We start from the raw sequence: 16,403 nt of genomic DNA on the forward strand, positions 1-16,403 counted from the left end.
GTTTACAAAATCAATTCTATGCAAACTCTCGTTTGTAAACTGTAATCCAAACAGACACGTAGTAGTAGACGGAAAAAAAGATAGATGTTGCTGACACATGAAGGGCCTAGGGTTTTCAGCAGAGATTTTCAGAGTACATAAAAATATGCAGAAGAGATGAAGTGAACTCGGGTTAGGGCTTTTATGTTTATTTGGCCCATTTTTATTTTAGTAAATTTATGAATTAGAGTTTTAAACTTAAGAAGTATAAAAGTCTTCTAAAATTTAGTAGCTATTTTCTTTCCTTAATTTTTATGAATAATTTTTTTTTGAGTTTTTTACTTTTTTTGAGAAATTTAGATATAAAAAGGTGAAGTAGAGTGATTTCTTTAATTGTTGCATCAGGAAATTAAATTGAAATAGAAAAATCCTTTTCTTTAACGTATTATTTAGTATCAGATTTCAGGTATTAGATTAATCTTTATTAAATTATATTTGTGTTTCTTTGTCCTTATTTAAAAAAAAAGTTCCCCTAAGCGATCGCCGTCATTACTATTCACTGCGTCATTCATTATTTCTCGTTGCTGCCTTTTTCGTGCCATGTCTTTTGTCTTTTCTTATTGTTACTTTGCTATAATTAACAATAGAGGCAGCGACCCGCAAGGTTTCGTATCGGGACATGGTCGTTGATAATGGTTTTGACAACCTCAATCCGAAAGAAATTGCAGATATGGTCGCTGAGGAATACGTGCTGGAAAAGGAGTCCTTTGATGCTAGTCCAGAATCAGAAGCTCCCTTCAATCCTAAGCCGAGTATAGAAGTGTCGCTAGAAGAATATGAGGACTGGTGTCGTCCATGGAAGAGATCTTTGATCGTCAAACCCCTGGGAAAGAACCTTAATCTCCAGGCTATGGAGAGGTGGGTAAGCAAAAGATGGGCAAAGAAGGATGTGGTCAGAATTATGGATTTGGAAGAAAACTTCTTCCTTGTCAGATTCTCTAACCAAGAAGATTACTCCCATGCTTTGTTTGAAGGGCCATGGATGATTGCAGATCACTACCTCTTGATCCAGAGATGGAGACCACTATTTATACCACAAGAAGTTAATATCCAAAAGGTTGCTGTTTAAATTTGGATCCCTAATCTTCTGGCAGAACTCTACAACAAATTTTTTCTCTGGAAAGTTGGGAAAGCTCTGGGTACCATGCTCAAAGTTGATGAACTCACCTCTATCCATTCTAGAGGCAAGTTTGCACGGATATGTGTGGAAATTGATTTGAACAAAAAATTAATTCCATATATTTCAGCTCTTGGTAAAGACTTCAAGCTTGAATATGAAGGTCTCCACCAGATTTGTTTTAAGTGTGGACGATATGGCCATAAGGTAGAAGATTGTCATGAAATTCTCGGAGATCTAATCGGAAAAGTGGTAGCTGCTGCCATGGAGGTTGATCGGAGCAACCAGGAATGTGGTGGTGGTAACCCAAGCAGAAATGGAAAGGAGCCGTTGGAGCAAGAAGACAATCTCGGGGTAGAATCCTCAAAGGAGGGAAATCAGGAGATTGATGGGAGTAATCAAGATCCTAAAGACAAAAAAGGCAATAATCTGGTCCCTAAAGAGGAAAGTCCGTTTGGTCCTTGGATGTTAGTTAAAAGAAATCAGAGAAGATACAAGCCGAAGATGGAAGATTGTCATATGGAAAAAAAGAAAAGATTTTAGTCAAGCAGATTTCAAGCTTTAGAAGGGATTAATTCAGAAGATTACGTGGAGGAAAATCAGAGTAACTATTATGGTAAACAAGAATACTACGCCAATAGCATTAAAGAGACTAAAGAGGGAAAGGAAAAATCCAACTAGCACCCAGATTTGATACCCAAATATTTGGGCCACCAAAAAAATTAGCAAAAACCTAAGGCTCCCCCCTCACAAGTAAAAGGAAGGGCCATTGAAATCAGTAAGAAGAAACAGAGCATTCAAAGTCAGCCCAAGCAATCAAACAAAATAGACCCTGTGAATGCTAGCTCACAAGTCACAGATCCATCAACAAGCAATGCAAGGAGAGTTCAAAATGAGAAAAACAAAAATGACCACAGTGATTACTGGCGAAGCTTCAGCAGACTAAACAAAGAGATTACCAGAAAACATCAAGATGGAGAATACAGTAATGTAGGTTATATTAACGATAGCATCACTAACTCTCTTATTTCCTCTATCATGGGAGGGGGAGCTAAGGGTCCAGAGGAAGTTATGACAGCAACTAAACCCCCTGATCATGGAGAGGATGATCCTTTTACAGATACGGATGATATGGAGCCTTCTCCATCAAGTCCAAAGCCTATGGAGGCTTGAGTCTTCTTGTTATCAGGATGAGTTCTACCTCTTTTCTATTTAGTTTTTATGAATATCTTAATCTAGAATTGTAGAGGAGTCGCTGCCAAAGGGTTCCCTTCCATTATTAAAGATCTTGCTTTCAAATATAGAGCTAACTTGTGCATTCTTTTGGAAACTCATGTGTCAGGTCCAAAAGCAGAAAATATCATCAAGAAGTTAGGATTCGATTCGTGGTGCATAAGTGAAGCGAGTGGTTTTGCGGGAGGTATATGGTGCCTTTGGAGAAAGTCTTATTGGGAGATTGAACCTATGCATATTCACAATCAATTCATCCACATGAAGGTTTGCTACCAGCAAGTTAGCACCTGGTGGCTCACTGCTGTCTATGGCAGCCCACAGCCAACGAACAGAAGGACTTTATGGGAGTCCCTGGAAAGATTAGCTCCTAATATATCTGGACCATGGTGCTTAGGGGGGGACTTTAACTCCATATTATCGTTAAACGATACGGGAGGAAGTACAAATCTCTCTCAAGATAGCAACAGATTCTATTCTTGTATCCTTAATTGTGGTGTCAGCGATTTGGGTTTTACTGGGCCACCCTTTACTTGGCAGCGGGGTAACACTAAACGCAGACTTGATAGATTTATTTGCAATGTAGATTTTGTTAATGCTTTTTCTAATGCAGGTGTTAAACATCTTCCGAGACTCAAATCAGATCATCTTCCTCTTCTTTTGGACTTTAATCAGAACAACAATTATGGAGGAACGAAGCCTTTTAGGTTCTTAGCCCCTTGGATTCTCCATGACAATTACAAGGATCTAGTAGACAGTAGTTGGGATAAAAAAGGAGACCTTATCCTCAACATAGCTTCGTTTACGGAAAAAGCTAATATTTGGAATAAAGAAGTCTTTGGTCATATCATTCGAAAGAAGAACCGTATACTTCTCCGTATGGAGGTTATTAATAAGAAGTTATCTTTTGGTCACAACCCCTTCCTGGATAAACTTCAGAAAGATCTTTGGAAAGAATATGAAGTCATTTCCATCCAAGAAGAAAGCTATTGGCAACAAATGTCGAGGTGTAATACTATCCAATTTGGGGATAAAAACACTAGATATTTCCATCAAAAAGCTAATAGTCGCAGAAGAAGGAACCGAGTCACGTCCCTTATGGACAGTCATGGTTCTTGGATTGAGGATCCTGTTACGCTTAAAAATATGGGAGTTTGTTTTTTTAAAAATTTGTATTCTTCTGATCAGATCTGTGTTCCTTTTCCCTTGACAGGTTTCTTTCCTAGGATTGTGGATGAAGATATTAAGGAACTAGGGAAGGAGACCTCAGAGGAGGAAATCAAGAAGGTTGTGTTCAATATGGGAGGGTGGAAAGCTCCAGGGAAAGATGGAATTCTAGCTAAATTCTTCCAATTCTCTTAGGACACTATAAAAGATTCTTTGGTTACTTGGGTTCGGTCTATCTTTCAGGAACCTAAAAATATCATAAACGTTAACCAGACTCTCATCTCTATTATTCCTAAAGTTCCTGCCCCTGAGAATTTTACTCAATTTAGGCCTATTAGTCTCTGCAATGTTGTTTATAAGATTATTTCTAAGATTGTTGTAGAAACACTTAAACCCCATATGTCTTTTCTTATTGCAAATACTCAAGCTAGTTTTGTTCCAGGAAGGGTTAGTGCAGATAATATTTTAGTAGCTCAAGAAGTGATCTATTCAATGAGGACAAAGAATTGCGAAAAAGGCTTTATGGCGGTCAAAATTGACTTAGAGAAGGCATACGATAGGCTCAACTGGGATTTCATCTTACATACCCTCAAGGAGATCCATTTACCAGAGAACTTGATCAATGTCGTTGAGTATTGCATAACTACGCCAACTATGAACCTTATTTGGAATGGGTCTCCATCAGAAGAATTTCGTCCCTCCAGAGGCATTAGACAGGGAGATCCCCTCTCACCTTACCTTTTTGTTCTTTGCGTTGAGAGACTTTCCCACCTTATTAACTCTCGAGTTAATGATAGGAAGTGGAAACCTATTATGCTATCTAGGAATGGGCCTAAACTCTCTCATCTTTGCTTTGCAGATGATTTGGTCTTATTTGCACAAGCTAGTAAAGATCAAGTAAATGCCATAAGAGAAACACTTAAGGTTTTCTGTGATAGCTCTGACCAAAGGGTTAATTTTCAGAAATCTTGTGTTTTCTTTTCAAAGAACGTAAATCACACCATCAAGCAGGAACTCAGTCAACATTTGGGCATCAACCTAACGTGCAACTTAGGAAAGTAACTTGGTGTTCCCCTCATTCATGAGAAGTGCAACAAGCAACATTTTCAATTCATCATCGACAAAATGAAGGCTAAGCTCTCTAGCTGGAACATTAAGATGCTCTCTTTTGCAGGAAGGTGTACTCTCATCCAGTCAGTCTTATCATCTATCCCTAGCTACGTGATGCAAACCATGAAGATTCCGAAGGAAGTTTGCAATCAAATAGACAAGATTTGTAGAGATTTTCTTTGGGGTGAAACTGAAGCGAATAAAAAGATCTATTTAATAAGGTGGGATACTATTTGCAAGCCGAAGAGTATGGGAGGACTTGGTATTCGAAAGGCAGCAGATACAAATGCTTTATTCCTCATGAAATTAGCCTGGGGCCTTATTCAGGATAATCAATCCCTATAGGTCAGAGTTATGAAAGAAAAATATGGGTGTGGAACTCAGTCGATTCCTAAGGTGCTTTCTAAAGCCAGTAGTTCGAATGCTTGGAGAGGTATTACAAAGATTTGGAACAAATTCAGCACTAATGTCATTTGGAGAATTGGAAATGGTGAAAAGATATCATTCTGGAATGATCATTGGGTGCCAGGCATAGGCTCGCTAAAAAATTTTGCTATCAGTCCCATTGACGGGGATAGGAGTGATGAGAAGGTGGCCGCTTATGCGAGAGCAGAGGGAGATTGGGATTGGTTCAAACTAAATCAAATCCTTCCGGAGGAGATTTTAGAGCTAATCCATATTATAAAAGCCCCTCATTCTGATTTAGGAGAATACAGTATTAGCTGGCTACCAGAACCTAAGGGAGATTTCACTATTAAATCTGCCTATGAAGCCTATTTTACAAATAATGAGAACACAGACAAAAATTTTAGAGATGTTTGGAAGCTCAATATACCACAACGTCTTAAAGCTTTTTCATGGCTAGTAATGCATGAGGCTTTACTCACTAATTCCAGGAGGAAAAGGATAGGACTTACCAGCAATGAGTGCTGTCCCAGGTGCCCTGGCCAAGAAGAGACCCTGCTCCATGTTCTCCGGGATTGTCACTATATCCGTGAAACTTGGATGAGCAGCGTTGATAGTAGTCAACAAGGCAAGTTCTTCAACCAAAACTTCCAGGATTGGTTCAAGCACAATATTTGCAGGACTGCTCAAAAAAAGGATGGGAATGCTTGGCCCACCTATTTTGTTACTACCTGCAATGCAGCTTGGAGAAGCAGAAATGATTTAATTTTTAACAATTCGGGCATCCACAGCTCTGACCTTCCAAGAATAATTCAGAACTTAGCCAAACACTATTATGAGGTTCTTCAAAAAACTGACAAAAGCAGAAATGTCCTTACCTCAACCAAGATAATCGACATTAGTTGGTCTCCGCCAGAGGAGGGTTGGTATAAGATTAATACTGATGGCTCGATTCTCACTAATTCAGGAACCGGTGCTTGTGGAGGGCTTCTGAGGGATACAAATGGAAGACTCAAGGTAGGCTTCATGTTTAACATCGGCGCGGTAACCATTACCACACCTGAGCTCTGGGGAATCTATTTGGGATTAAAGCTTGCAATTGATCTGGGGCTAAGAAAGCTTGTTATAGAGACGGATTCCCTGTGTGCTTTCAACCTTATCCACAGCACTTCTGCCTCCCAACATTCGAGTACCTCTCTGGTGAGGGAAATCAAGCACCTTCTAGCGAAGCCTGGAATTTTTCAGGTGAACCACATATTTCGAGAAGCAAATTTTGCAGCTGATGTCCTTGCAAAACATGCACATCGCTTCCCCTATGGTTTGAGTTGCTTTGAAAAAGCCCCTCCTTTCCTATTTCTTTCGCTGGACGCTAATTGCAGAGGGATAAAGTTCCCAAGATATTTTAGTTAATTTGTTTGTTTCTTTGGGCTTTTGGCCCCGTGCTTTATCAAAAAAAAAATAATTACTATTCCTTTTTACGTTATTGGTTTCTATCTTTTTTTTTGTCCCTTGGTGTCTTTTATTTTTCTCTTTTTTTCCTTTTCTTCTTATTTCCGTACAGTTTAGATTTTTTATTTTTATAATAAAAAAAAACAAATTGCACATTAGCATTTACGTCAAAAAAAAAATACAAAACACCTACAAGAGAAAAGAGAGTTGTGTTACCAAAAAAAAACACACCAATCTCAAACAAACAAATTCTTGAAAGAAAAATTATTATTATTATTGTATTCTGTGTCTTTTGCCTTTTGTTTTGGTCATTTTTTTTTATCGTTGTGTTGGATTTTCTCTACTTTTTTTTATTTTATTTGATTTTTAAAGTGCAACAGGCAAAGAGATTAAACAGTGGTAAAAGATAAGAGTGGTAAGTTTAATAGAGGATAAAAGCCAATTTTGAGAATAAACACGAGTGCCCATCATTAAGTGAAACACGTGAGAGAGAGTGATTGTGAGGTCTTTTCTATAACATTTTTTTTACAGGTTCATTGTTATGGATGCTCATTCCGAAAATACTTTAGTTGACATGGAATTGATGCAAAGGGTCATTCAACACTTAACTAATCGCTTGACTGAATTGGAAGCTTGGAGGCAAGAGGTAACATAGACATTGTCCAGGAATACTAAATCAGGAACTTTTCGAAATCGGCGTCAGAATCATGTACCTTCTGATGATGACTTTGATGGGGTTATAACACCTCGACACAAAAGTCAAGATGTAAATACCACCATTCAAAGGGAGAAATGATCCTGAAGTTTATTTGGAATGGGAACGTAGGGTGAAAAGAATTTCTGCTTGTCATAATTACTCTGAGGTAAAGAAGGTTCGTTTGGCAGCAGTTGCATTCTCTGACTATATCTTAATTTGGTGGGATGAACTAGTGAAGACAAGACGGCGAAATGATGATCACCCTATAGAGACTTGGGATCTTATGAAGCGCCTCATGAAGAAGAGATTTGTGCCTTCGGACTACTACAGGAAAGTGCATTAGAAATTACATCGGCTGACTCAAGATTCTAAATCCGTTGAAGACTACCATAAGAAAATGGAGATGCTTATGATCACTGCCAACATAGACGAGGACACTGAGGTTACTATGGCACGATTTGTAGGTGGTTTGAATAGAGCGATTGTTGATGTGGTGGAGTTACATTATTATGTGGAGATGGAAGATTTAGTCAGTATGGCAATGAAGGTGGAGAGGCAATAACAAAGAAGAGCACCAAGGAGATTGTCTCATGCTAATCCAAAGTGGGAGTCTCATAGTGCTAACACAACAAAGCCTAAGGATGCTGAATCCAAAGAGTTGTTTGATGCTACAAAGAAGAAAGGTAATTCTAACTCTTCTTCTGCTACTTCTAGGCACCGAGATATTAAATGCTTCAAGTGTCATGGTATGGGTCATTATGCTAGTGATTGCCCAAACAGGAGATTGATGATTATTAGAGGGAATGATATTGTGTCTGATTCTGATCATGGTGACGATTCTGATCACAATAGTATGCCTCCTTTGGAGGATTGTTCTGATGGTGATGTTGAGTATGCAGTCCATGGTGAATCTCTTGTTGTTAGACGTGCTTTGAATTTGCAGATGAAAGAAGATAGCGTAACGCAACACCAAAATCTTTTTTCGCACTAAATGCTTGGTGGGTGAAAAGGTGTGTGGTCTAATTATTGATGGCGAAAGTTGGACTAATGTGGCTAGTACACTTATGGTGGAAAAATTGGGTTTGACATGTGTTTGACATCCTAAACCATATACGTTGCGGTTGACAGTGGTGAGATCAAGGTTGACAAGAAGGTGACAATTGCACTCTCTGTTGGAAAGTATGTTGATGAGGCTATGTGTGATGTGGTGCCAATGCAAGCTTGTTATTTATTATTGGGGAGATCTTGGCAGTTCGACCGTTGAGCATTTTATGATGGTCACACGAATCGGTTCTTCTTTGATTTTAATGGTCGTAAGACCACTCTTGCTCCTTTATCACCTAAGGAGGTTTAGCTTGACCAGTTGAAGTTTCAACAGGATACCAAAGGAAAAATGGGATGTGAGATCACAGAAAAATCTGAGAGAAAAGAGGCTATGAGAGAAAATAATATAGCAAAAGGCCCAAAGGTGAATGAAAAGAAAGAAAATAGTACTTGTCATGAGAATAGTGCGAAAATAGAGAAAAATGAGAGAGTTGAGAGCAAATTGTGTTTCTTTGCAAAAGAGAGAGATTTAAAGAGTGCTTTAATAGGCAAGAAAGCTTTGTTTATGGTTCGGTTTAGGGATACTTTATTCTCTGACACTGAACTTAATCCAAATTTGTCAAATAGTTTTGCCTCTTTGTTGCAGAAATTTGCAAATATCTTTTCTACTGATGTGCCACGTGATTTGCCTCCATTACGAGAGATTGAGCACCAAATTGATTTTATTCCTGGTGCTAGCATTCCTAATAGACCAGCCTATAGGAGTAATCTTGAAGAGCCAAAAGAGCTTTAAAGGCAAGTGGATGAGTTATTAGCCAAAAGTCACATAAGGGAGAGTATGAGCCCATGTGTTGTACCAGTTTTGTTGGTTCCAAAGAAGGATGGTACTTGGCAGATGTGTGTGGATTGTCGTGCAGTTAATAAGATTACGGTAAAGTATCGTTATCATATTCCTAGGTTAGATGACATGCTTGATGAGTTATATGGTGCATGTATATTCACTAAAATTGATTTGAAAATTGGATATCATCAAATTAGAATGAAACTAGGGGATGAATGGAAGATTGTATTTAAAACAAAACATGGGTTATATGAGTGGTTAGTAATGCCTTTTAGGCTAACTAATGCACCTAGTACTTTTATGCGTCTAATGAACCATGTTTTGCGAGAATTTTTGGTTAAATTTGTTATTGTTTACTTTGATAATATTCTCATTTATAGCACTTGTTTGGATGACCACTTGTCACATGTTTTAACTGTTTTGGAAGTGCTCCGAAAAGAAAAATTATATGTCAATCTTAATAAGTGCACATTTTGTATTGATCGAGTTGTATTTTTTGGTTTTGTTGTGAGTGCAAGTGGAATTGAGGTTGATGAGGAAAAGGTGAAGGCTATTCGTGAATGGTCAACACCTAAGAATACTTATGAGGTAAGAAGTTTTCATGCATTAGTTGGATTTTACAGAAGATTTGTGAAAATAATTTTTACCATTACTGCGCTTCTCATAAAGGTTATAAAAAAAGATGTTGGATTTAAATGAGAAAAGGAAGAAGAAAATGCATTTCATATCCTAAAAGATTGTTTGTATTCTGCCCCTATTCTTGTTTTACCTAATTTTGATAAAATCTTTGAGATCGAATGTAATGCTTTTGGAATTGGTATAGGTGCTGTTTTGATGCAGGAAAAATGAGCCATTGCTTTCTTTAGTGAAAAGTTGAATTTAGCTTAGCGTAAATATTCAACTTATGATAAAGAATTATATGCTATGGTTCGGACTTTGGAGGTTTGGCAACACTACCTCTTACTTAAGGAGTCTGTGATTCACACGAATTATGAATATTTGAAGCACTTAAAGAGACAAGATAAGCTTGATAAAAGACATGCTAAATGGGTGGAATTCATTGAAACATTTCCATATGTGATTGCCTTTAAACAAGGTAAAGAGAATGTCGTTGCTGATGCTTTATCTCGGAAGTATGCTTTGATTACTACACTTACTTCTAAGTTATTAGGATTTGAGTTTTTAAATGAGTTGTATGCAACTGATTCTGACTTTTTTTCTATTTATGCCTCTTGTGAATATGGTGCATTTAACAAATTTTATAGACATGAAAGTTTTCTATTTCATGGTAATAGAATTTGTGTGTCTGCTTATTCTATGAGGGACTTACTTGTTCTGGAATCACATAATGGGAGTTTGATGGATCATTTTGGTGTGCATAAGACATTGGATGTGTTATCTGAACATTTTTACTAGCCACACATGTGTAGAGTTGTTGAAAAATTTTGTGCTAAGTGTATTACATGTAAACAGGCTAAATCTAAATCTTTACCACATGATTTGTATACCCTTTACCTGTTCCTACACATCTTTGGGTTGATATTTCTATGGATTTTGTTCTTGGTTTGCCTCGAACTAAAAAAGGTAGAGATAACATTTTTGTTGTGGTAGACATATTTAGTAAAATGATTCATTTCATTGCATGCCATAAAACTGATGATGCAACCAATATTGCTAATCTATTCTTTAGAGAGGTTGTGCGCTTGCATGGTGTTCCCCAAACTATTGTTTCTGATCGTGACGTAAAATTTTTGAGTCATTTTTGAAAAGTTTTATGGGGTAACTTAGGCACAAAATTATTATACTCTACTATTTGTCAACCTCAGACTGATAGTCAAACTAAAGTAGTAAATAGAACATTATGGACCTTATTACATGCTGTTACTGGTAAGAATTTAAAAACTTGGGAAGATTGTTTACCTTTTATTGAATTTGCTTATAATAGAACCATTCATTCTTCTACGGGTTTTTCTTCTTTTAAACTTGTGTATGGTTTTAATCCTTTAACTATTTTGGACTTATTGCCTTTGCCTTTGAGTGATTTTGTTAGTTTAGATGTAGAAGGTAAAGCTGAAAAGGTTAAAGCAATGCACTTGAAAGCACATGAGTTGCTTGAAAAGAAAAATAAGTTGACAGCTCAACGGGTGAATAAAGGTCGAAGACAACTTGTCTTTGAACCTTGTGATTGGGTATGAGTTCATTTGAGAAAGGAGAGGTTTCCTACTCAAAGAAAATCCAAGCTAGACCCTAAGGGTGATGGTCCATTTCAGGTGCTCGAAAGGATCAATAACAGTGCTTACAAGATTGACCTTCCAAGTGAGTATAAATGTGTCAGCTACTTTTAATGTCTCTGACCTATCTTCTTTTGATTTGAATGCAGATTCAATGATGAATCTTTTTCAGGAGGGAGGGAATGATACCGGCTCTGTGGGACAAACTAAAAAATGTCATATGCCAATTAGTCCAATTACAAGAGCAACAACTAAGAAAATAAAAAAGGTTTTGCAAACATGGCTAAATTATTTGTTCAGGAGATGCATCAACAATTGGATAAGACAATAATTAACGATTATGAAAAGTCAAACGTCTTACTGTTTACAAGATGCATTGAAGATTCTCGTTAGTCAAAATGAATTAAATAGGCATCGCGTCCTTAGTATTTATTTTATGTTTATATTTTAGTTTGTTTTTGTTTGTTTTAGGCCCAGTTATGATTTAGTCCATTTTTATTTTAGTGAACTTATGAGTTAGGGTTTTAAACTTAAGAGGTATAAAAATCCTCTAAAACTTGGTAGCCATTTTCTTTCCTTAATTTTTATGAATGAAAATTCTTTGAGTTTCTTTGAGAAACTTAGGTGTGAACATGTGAGGTAGAGTGATTCCCTTAACTGTTACATCAGGAAATCAAATTGAGGTAGAAGAGTCCCTTTCTTTGATTTTTCATCTTACTCTAAGCTACGTTCCGAATCATTTGAGGGTTTGGGAATTTGCAGCGAGAGATAGAGAGAGAACGGAGATGGATTTTGGTGCCAGTTGAGATAGAGAGACGGATGAAGGGATATTTGAATCGGACGGTGCAGAAGCGATGAGAGAGATCTATGCTTGTCCTAATATGGAACCACGCAATGATACAGTCTGCGTGATTTTTTAGTTCAGTTCAGACTTTAGCGTCGTGAGCATTCTAAAATTATTTTAAGCCCAACTCAATTATTTTAATCATTGTCTCAAAAGACAAGTTAGGTTTTAAATATATTGTCAAAAAAATAAAAGTTAAGTTTACAATGATCCCAAATCACCTCTGACTATGATCCCCATCGTGGGTATGGATGGAATAGGAAAAACTACTTTGGCTCAACTGGTTTACAATGATACCAAAGTCATGGCAAAATTTGAGACTAGAGCATGGGTGTGTGTTGCTAAAAATTCTGACCCTGTTAATGTTACAAGGACAATAACAAGGGTAATAGATTTTCCTCCCTGTAACATGGATAACTTTGATTCACTTCAGACTGATTTGAAAATGAAGTTGACAGGAAAGACATTTTTAGTTGACTTAGATGATGTCTGGCATGATCAACAAGAAACATGGGAGAATTTTTTAAAACCTTTTCGATATGAGAGTAATGGAAGTAAGATTCTCCTTACAACCCGTAGTGAAAAGGTTGCTTCTGTATTCGCAACTAACAATCTACATTATCAACTAAGTTTATTGTTGGAGGAAGATTGTTGGTCGGTGTTTTTGAAGCATTCATCTATTTCTACTAATTCTAAACAATATACAACTCTAGAACTAATTGGTAGAAAAATTATTGAAAAGTGTAAGGTTACCGTTGGCTGTGAAAACACTTGGAGGTTTATTGCGCAATAAGTATTATGAAGGGGACTGGAAAAATATACTTGAAAGTGAAATTTGGGAACTCTCGGAAGATGATAGTAAGATTGTTCCTGCATTAAGAGTTAGTTATCACTACCTCCCTTCACATTTAAAGAGGTGTTTTGTTTATTGCTCGTTATATCCTGAGGATTATGAATTTGACAAAGATGAATTAATTTTATTATGAATGACAGAAGATCTTTTACAAGCAAATAGAAACAACATATTAGAAAATATTGGTTGTGCATATTTTGATGAATTAGTTGCAAGGTCATTTTTTCAACCTTCTAGTACTAATAAAACGTTATTTGTAATGCATGATCTCATACATGATCTAGCAATATTCATTGCTGGGAAATTCTATTTCCACCTCAATGAATGGGAAAATCTACACATGATAGACAACAAAACTTGTCATCTGTTGGTTATTGAATATAAGGGTAGCTTCCACTTATTTCAAGAAGCCTATAATAGAGCAGTATACATGAGAACATTTTTAGATCCTTTTGTGTTTGTCTGTTTTCAATCAATTGATATTGAAAGCAATCCTTGGTTATTACGACAATGATCGAGAGTTTTGTCATTTTATTCATTTACTATAGAGTCATTGCCTGATTCAATAGGTGAATTGATTCATTTGCGTTATTTGAATCTCTCTCACACACCTATTTCTGAGTCAATATGTAAATTATACAATCTCCAAACCTTGAAGTTGAGGAATTGTACAAAACTAGAGATGCTTTCAAACTGCATGCATGATCTTGTGAACCTGCGCCACCTTGATATTCGAGGTGCTTCTTGTCTGAAAGAGATGCCGAAAAGAATGAGCAAGTTAAAGCATCTAAACTTCTTAAGTTACTATATCATCGGCGCGCAAGAAGAGAATGAGATAAGAGAACTAGGAATGCTGGACAATCTTCATGGCTCATTTTGCATTTCCAAGTTGGAGAACGGTCAAGAATAGTGGTGAAGCTTTGGAGGCAAAAATGGGTAACAAGAAGCACATCAACCCTTTAAAATTGGAATGGGTTCCAGATGGTGACATTGATGATGTTCAAACGGAGAGATATATACTTGACAAGTTACAACCTCATCAAAACTTGGAAAAGTTATCAATTAAGGGTTATCGGGGCGAAAGATTCCCAGATTGGTTAGGCCTTTCTCGCTACTCCAATACGACCAAATTGAATCTAAACCTTGATTTTATTTATTGAAAGGTTTTGTGTTTTTCAGCATCCTTTTGCATTGGTTGCGCTTAGGGAATTCTATTATCAATTGGGTGGGCGTGCAGTTATGCAAAAACTGAATGTTAGTATTCCAAATTCCCAATAGATTTATATATGTCAATAATAGGGAAGATTGAAATGAAACGTTATATAGTTTGTGAGTGCTAAATGGAATGAAATGTTGGTTTGTATTTTGTATAATAGGGAAGATTGAAGAGTCAACTTTAATACATGCTTGAGGCAAGGTGAGAAATTGGGTGCACTGAAGTAAGTTTGCTTTGTCCATATCTTGCAATGGCTGCAACCTGTTTGCACTATCTCTGCATATTTTTTATTGTCTGTATAATCCTACCTTGCTTTGTTCAGGTTTATGAATCCAGCAACTTGCTATACCAATGAATCTCTAGAACCACCCAGTATGTCAATTGAAGAATTTGCTTCTGCTCCAAAGAAAGCAAATAATCAAGGTTACATATGCTTTTTTTATCTTTTTGTTCCCATGTTATGCATAATTTTAAATATCTATCATTGTTCTTACTTGTTCTTTGTCTCTATCTAATTTCTAATTATATTTGTCTGTTATAAATGTAGGGTCCAAGATTGCAAGAAAATGCAAGTTGTTTCATAGATATGACCATGCAAACATTCAATGATAAACGAATGATTATTTGTAAAATGCTTCCTGAATGTACATTGACTTCAAGAAAGGCGCAATTTCAAGCATCTCGTTTGTGTGTTGGCCCTTATGTCTGGGTACCCTGAATTATGACGGGTCTATGTAATCATGTAACCAAGTTGGCCCAATCTCAAATAGAGTCACGCACATTAATGAGAGTGAAAACACGCGCCCGCTCATTTTAAAAAAATGTTATTTCTTCCTCAGTTCTTCTTCTTCTTATCTACTCACGTTATAGGCTTCACTATTCTCCTCTGCTCGCGTTTTGTTTCTTGTTCTTCTTCTTCTTCTCTACTCGCATTCTTCGTTATGGATCTAGATTGACTTCAACATAATTAGCTTTGTGGTTCTTCTTCTTCTTCTTCGTTTTCTTCTTTGATCTGGACTTTTGAATTGAAACAATGAATGAATCAACTTCAAAATCAGTTGAATGAGTGCAATTTGGATTATTCTTCCTAAGTGCATCACAATAATCTTAAACATTGAAAAAAGTAAAAGGAGGCCACCGAACCGAACAACATTCATTTGGTGAACCGAAATCACAAAGGCCACCGAACCAAACAATGTATATGTGATGAATAAATGGTGATCAACTTTCAATCAACAAGAATAATATTTCTCCATGCAAAAGAAGTACTGAACAAAGTAACAACCAATTTCAAAGCCCTAGTTACACTGAAGAAGAAGAACCTACGAGCGCAAATTTGAAAGAAGAAGGAGGAGGAGGAGGAAGAGGAGGAGAAATATTATTCTTGTTGATTGAAAGTTGATCACCATTTATTCACCACATGTACATTGTTCGGTTGGTGGCCTTTGTGATTTCGGTTCACCAAATGAATGTTGTTCGGTTCGGTGGACTCCTTTTACTTTGTTCAATGTTTAAGATTATTGTGATAGCATGCAGTAATCATTCCCTAGCTGTCTCAATGTAATAACATCATTCAACTAATTTGAAGTTGAATCATTCATTGTTTCTATTCAGAAGTGTAGATCGAAGAAGAAAACGAAGAAAAAGAAGAACGACAGAGCTTATTACATCGAATTCAATGCAGATCAATAATGAAGAATGCGAGCAGAGAAGAAAAATGCGAATAGAGGAAAATGACGAATTTTATTAGGTTGAAGAAGAAGAAGAAGAAGAAGAAGAAGAAGAAGAAGAAGAAGAAGAAGAATTTGAAAGAAGAAGGAAGAGGAGGAAAAATACTATTCTTGTTGATTGAAAGTTGATCACTATTTATTCACCACATGTACATTATTCGGTTCGGTGGCCTTTGTGATTTTGGTTCACCAAATGAATGTTGTTCGATTCGGTGGCCTCCTTTTACTTTGTTCAATGTTTAAGATTATTGTGATACCATGCAACAATCATTCCCTAGCTGTCTCAACGTAATAACTCATTCAACTGATTTGAAGTTGAATCATTCATTATTTCCATTCAGAAGTGTAGATCGAAGAAGAAAACAAAGAAGAAGAAGAATGACGGAGCTTATCACGTTGAATTCAATGCAGATCAATAATGAAGAATGCA

General features: G+C 36.7%; 1 protein-coding gene and 1 pseudogene across 1 annotated transcript; both read left to right on the forward strand.

Annotated features, from left to right (window-relative positions):
• The first annotated feature begins 8,607 nt into the window (after positions 1 to 8,607).
• On the forward strand, positions 8,608 to 10,515 carry LOC130948895 (uncharacterized; annotated as a pseudogene).
• Positions 10,516 to 12,421: 1,906 nt separating this feature from the next.
• LOC130948896 (putative disease resistance protein RGA3) lies at positions 12,422 to 12,967 on the forward strand. Its single transcript, XM_057877763.1, has one exon. It carries the CDS (start codon positions 12,422 to 12,424, stop codon positions 12,965 to 12,967), a length of 546 nt encoding a protein of 181 aa, XP_057733746.1.
• The last annotated feature ends 3,436 nt before the right edge of the window (positions 12,968 to 16,403 follow it).

This window comes from Arachis stenosperma, chromosome 9 (genome assembly GCF_014773155.1).
Source record: "Arachis stenosperma cultivar V10309 chromosome 9, arast.V10309.gnm1.PFL2, whole genome shotgun sequence".
NCBI classification, from domain to species: Eukaryota; Viridiplantae; Streptophyta; class Magnoliopsida; order Fabales; family Fabaceae; genus Arachis; species Arachis stenosperma.

Bases quoted from the DNA above. Each gene is read 5' to 3' on its own strand.
- LOC130948896 (XM_057877763.1), top strand. From the start codon at position 12,422: ATGGATGGAATAGGAAAAACTACTTTGGCTCAACTGGTTTACAATGAT.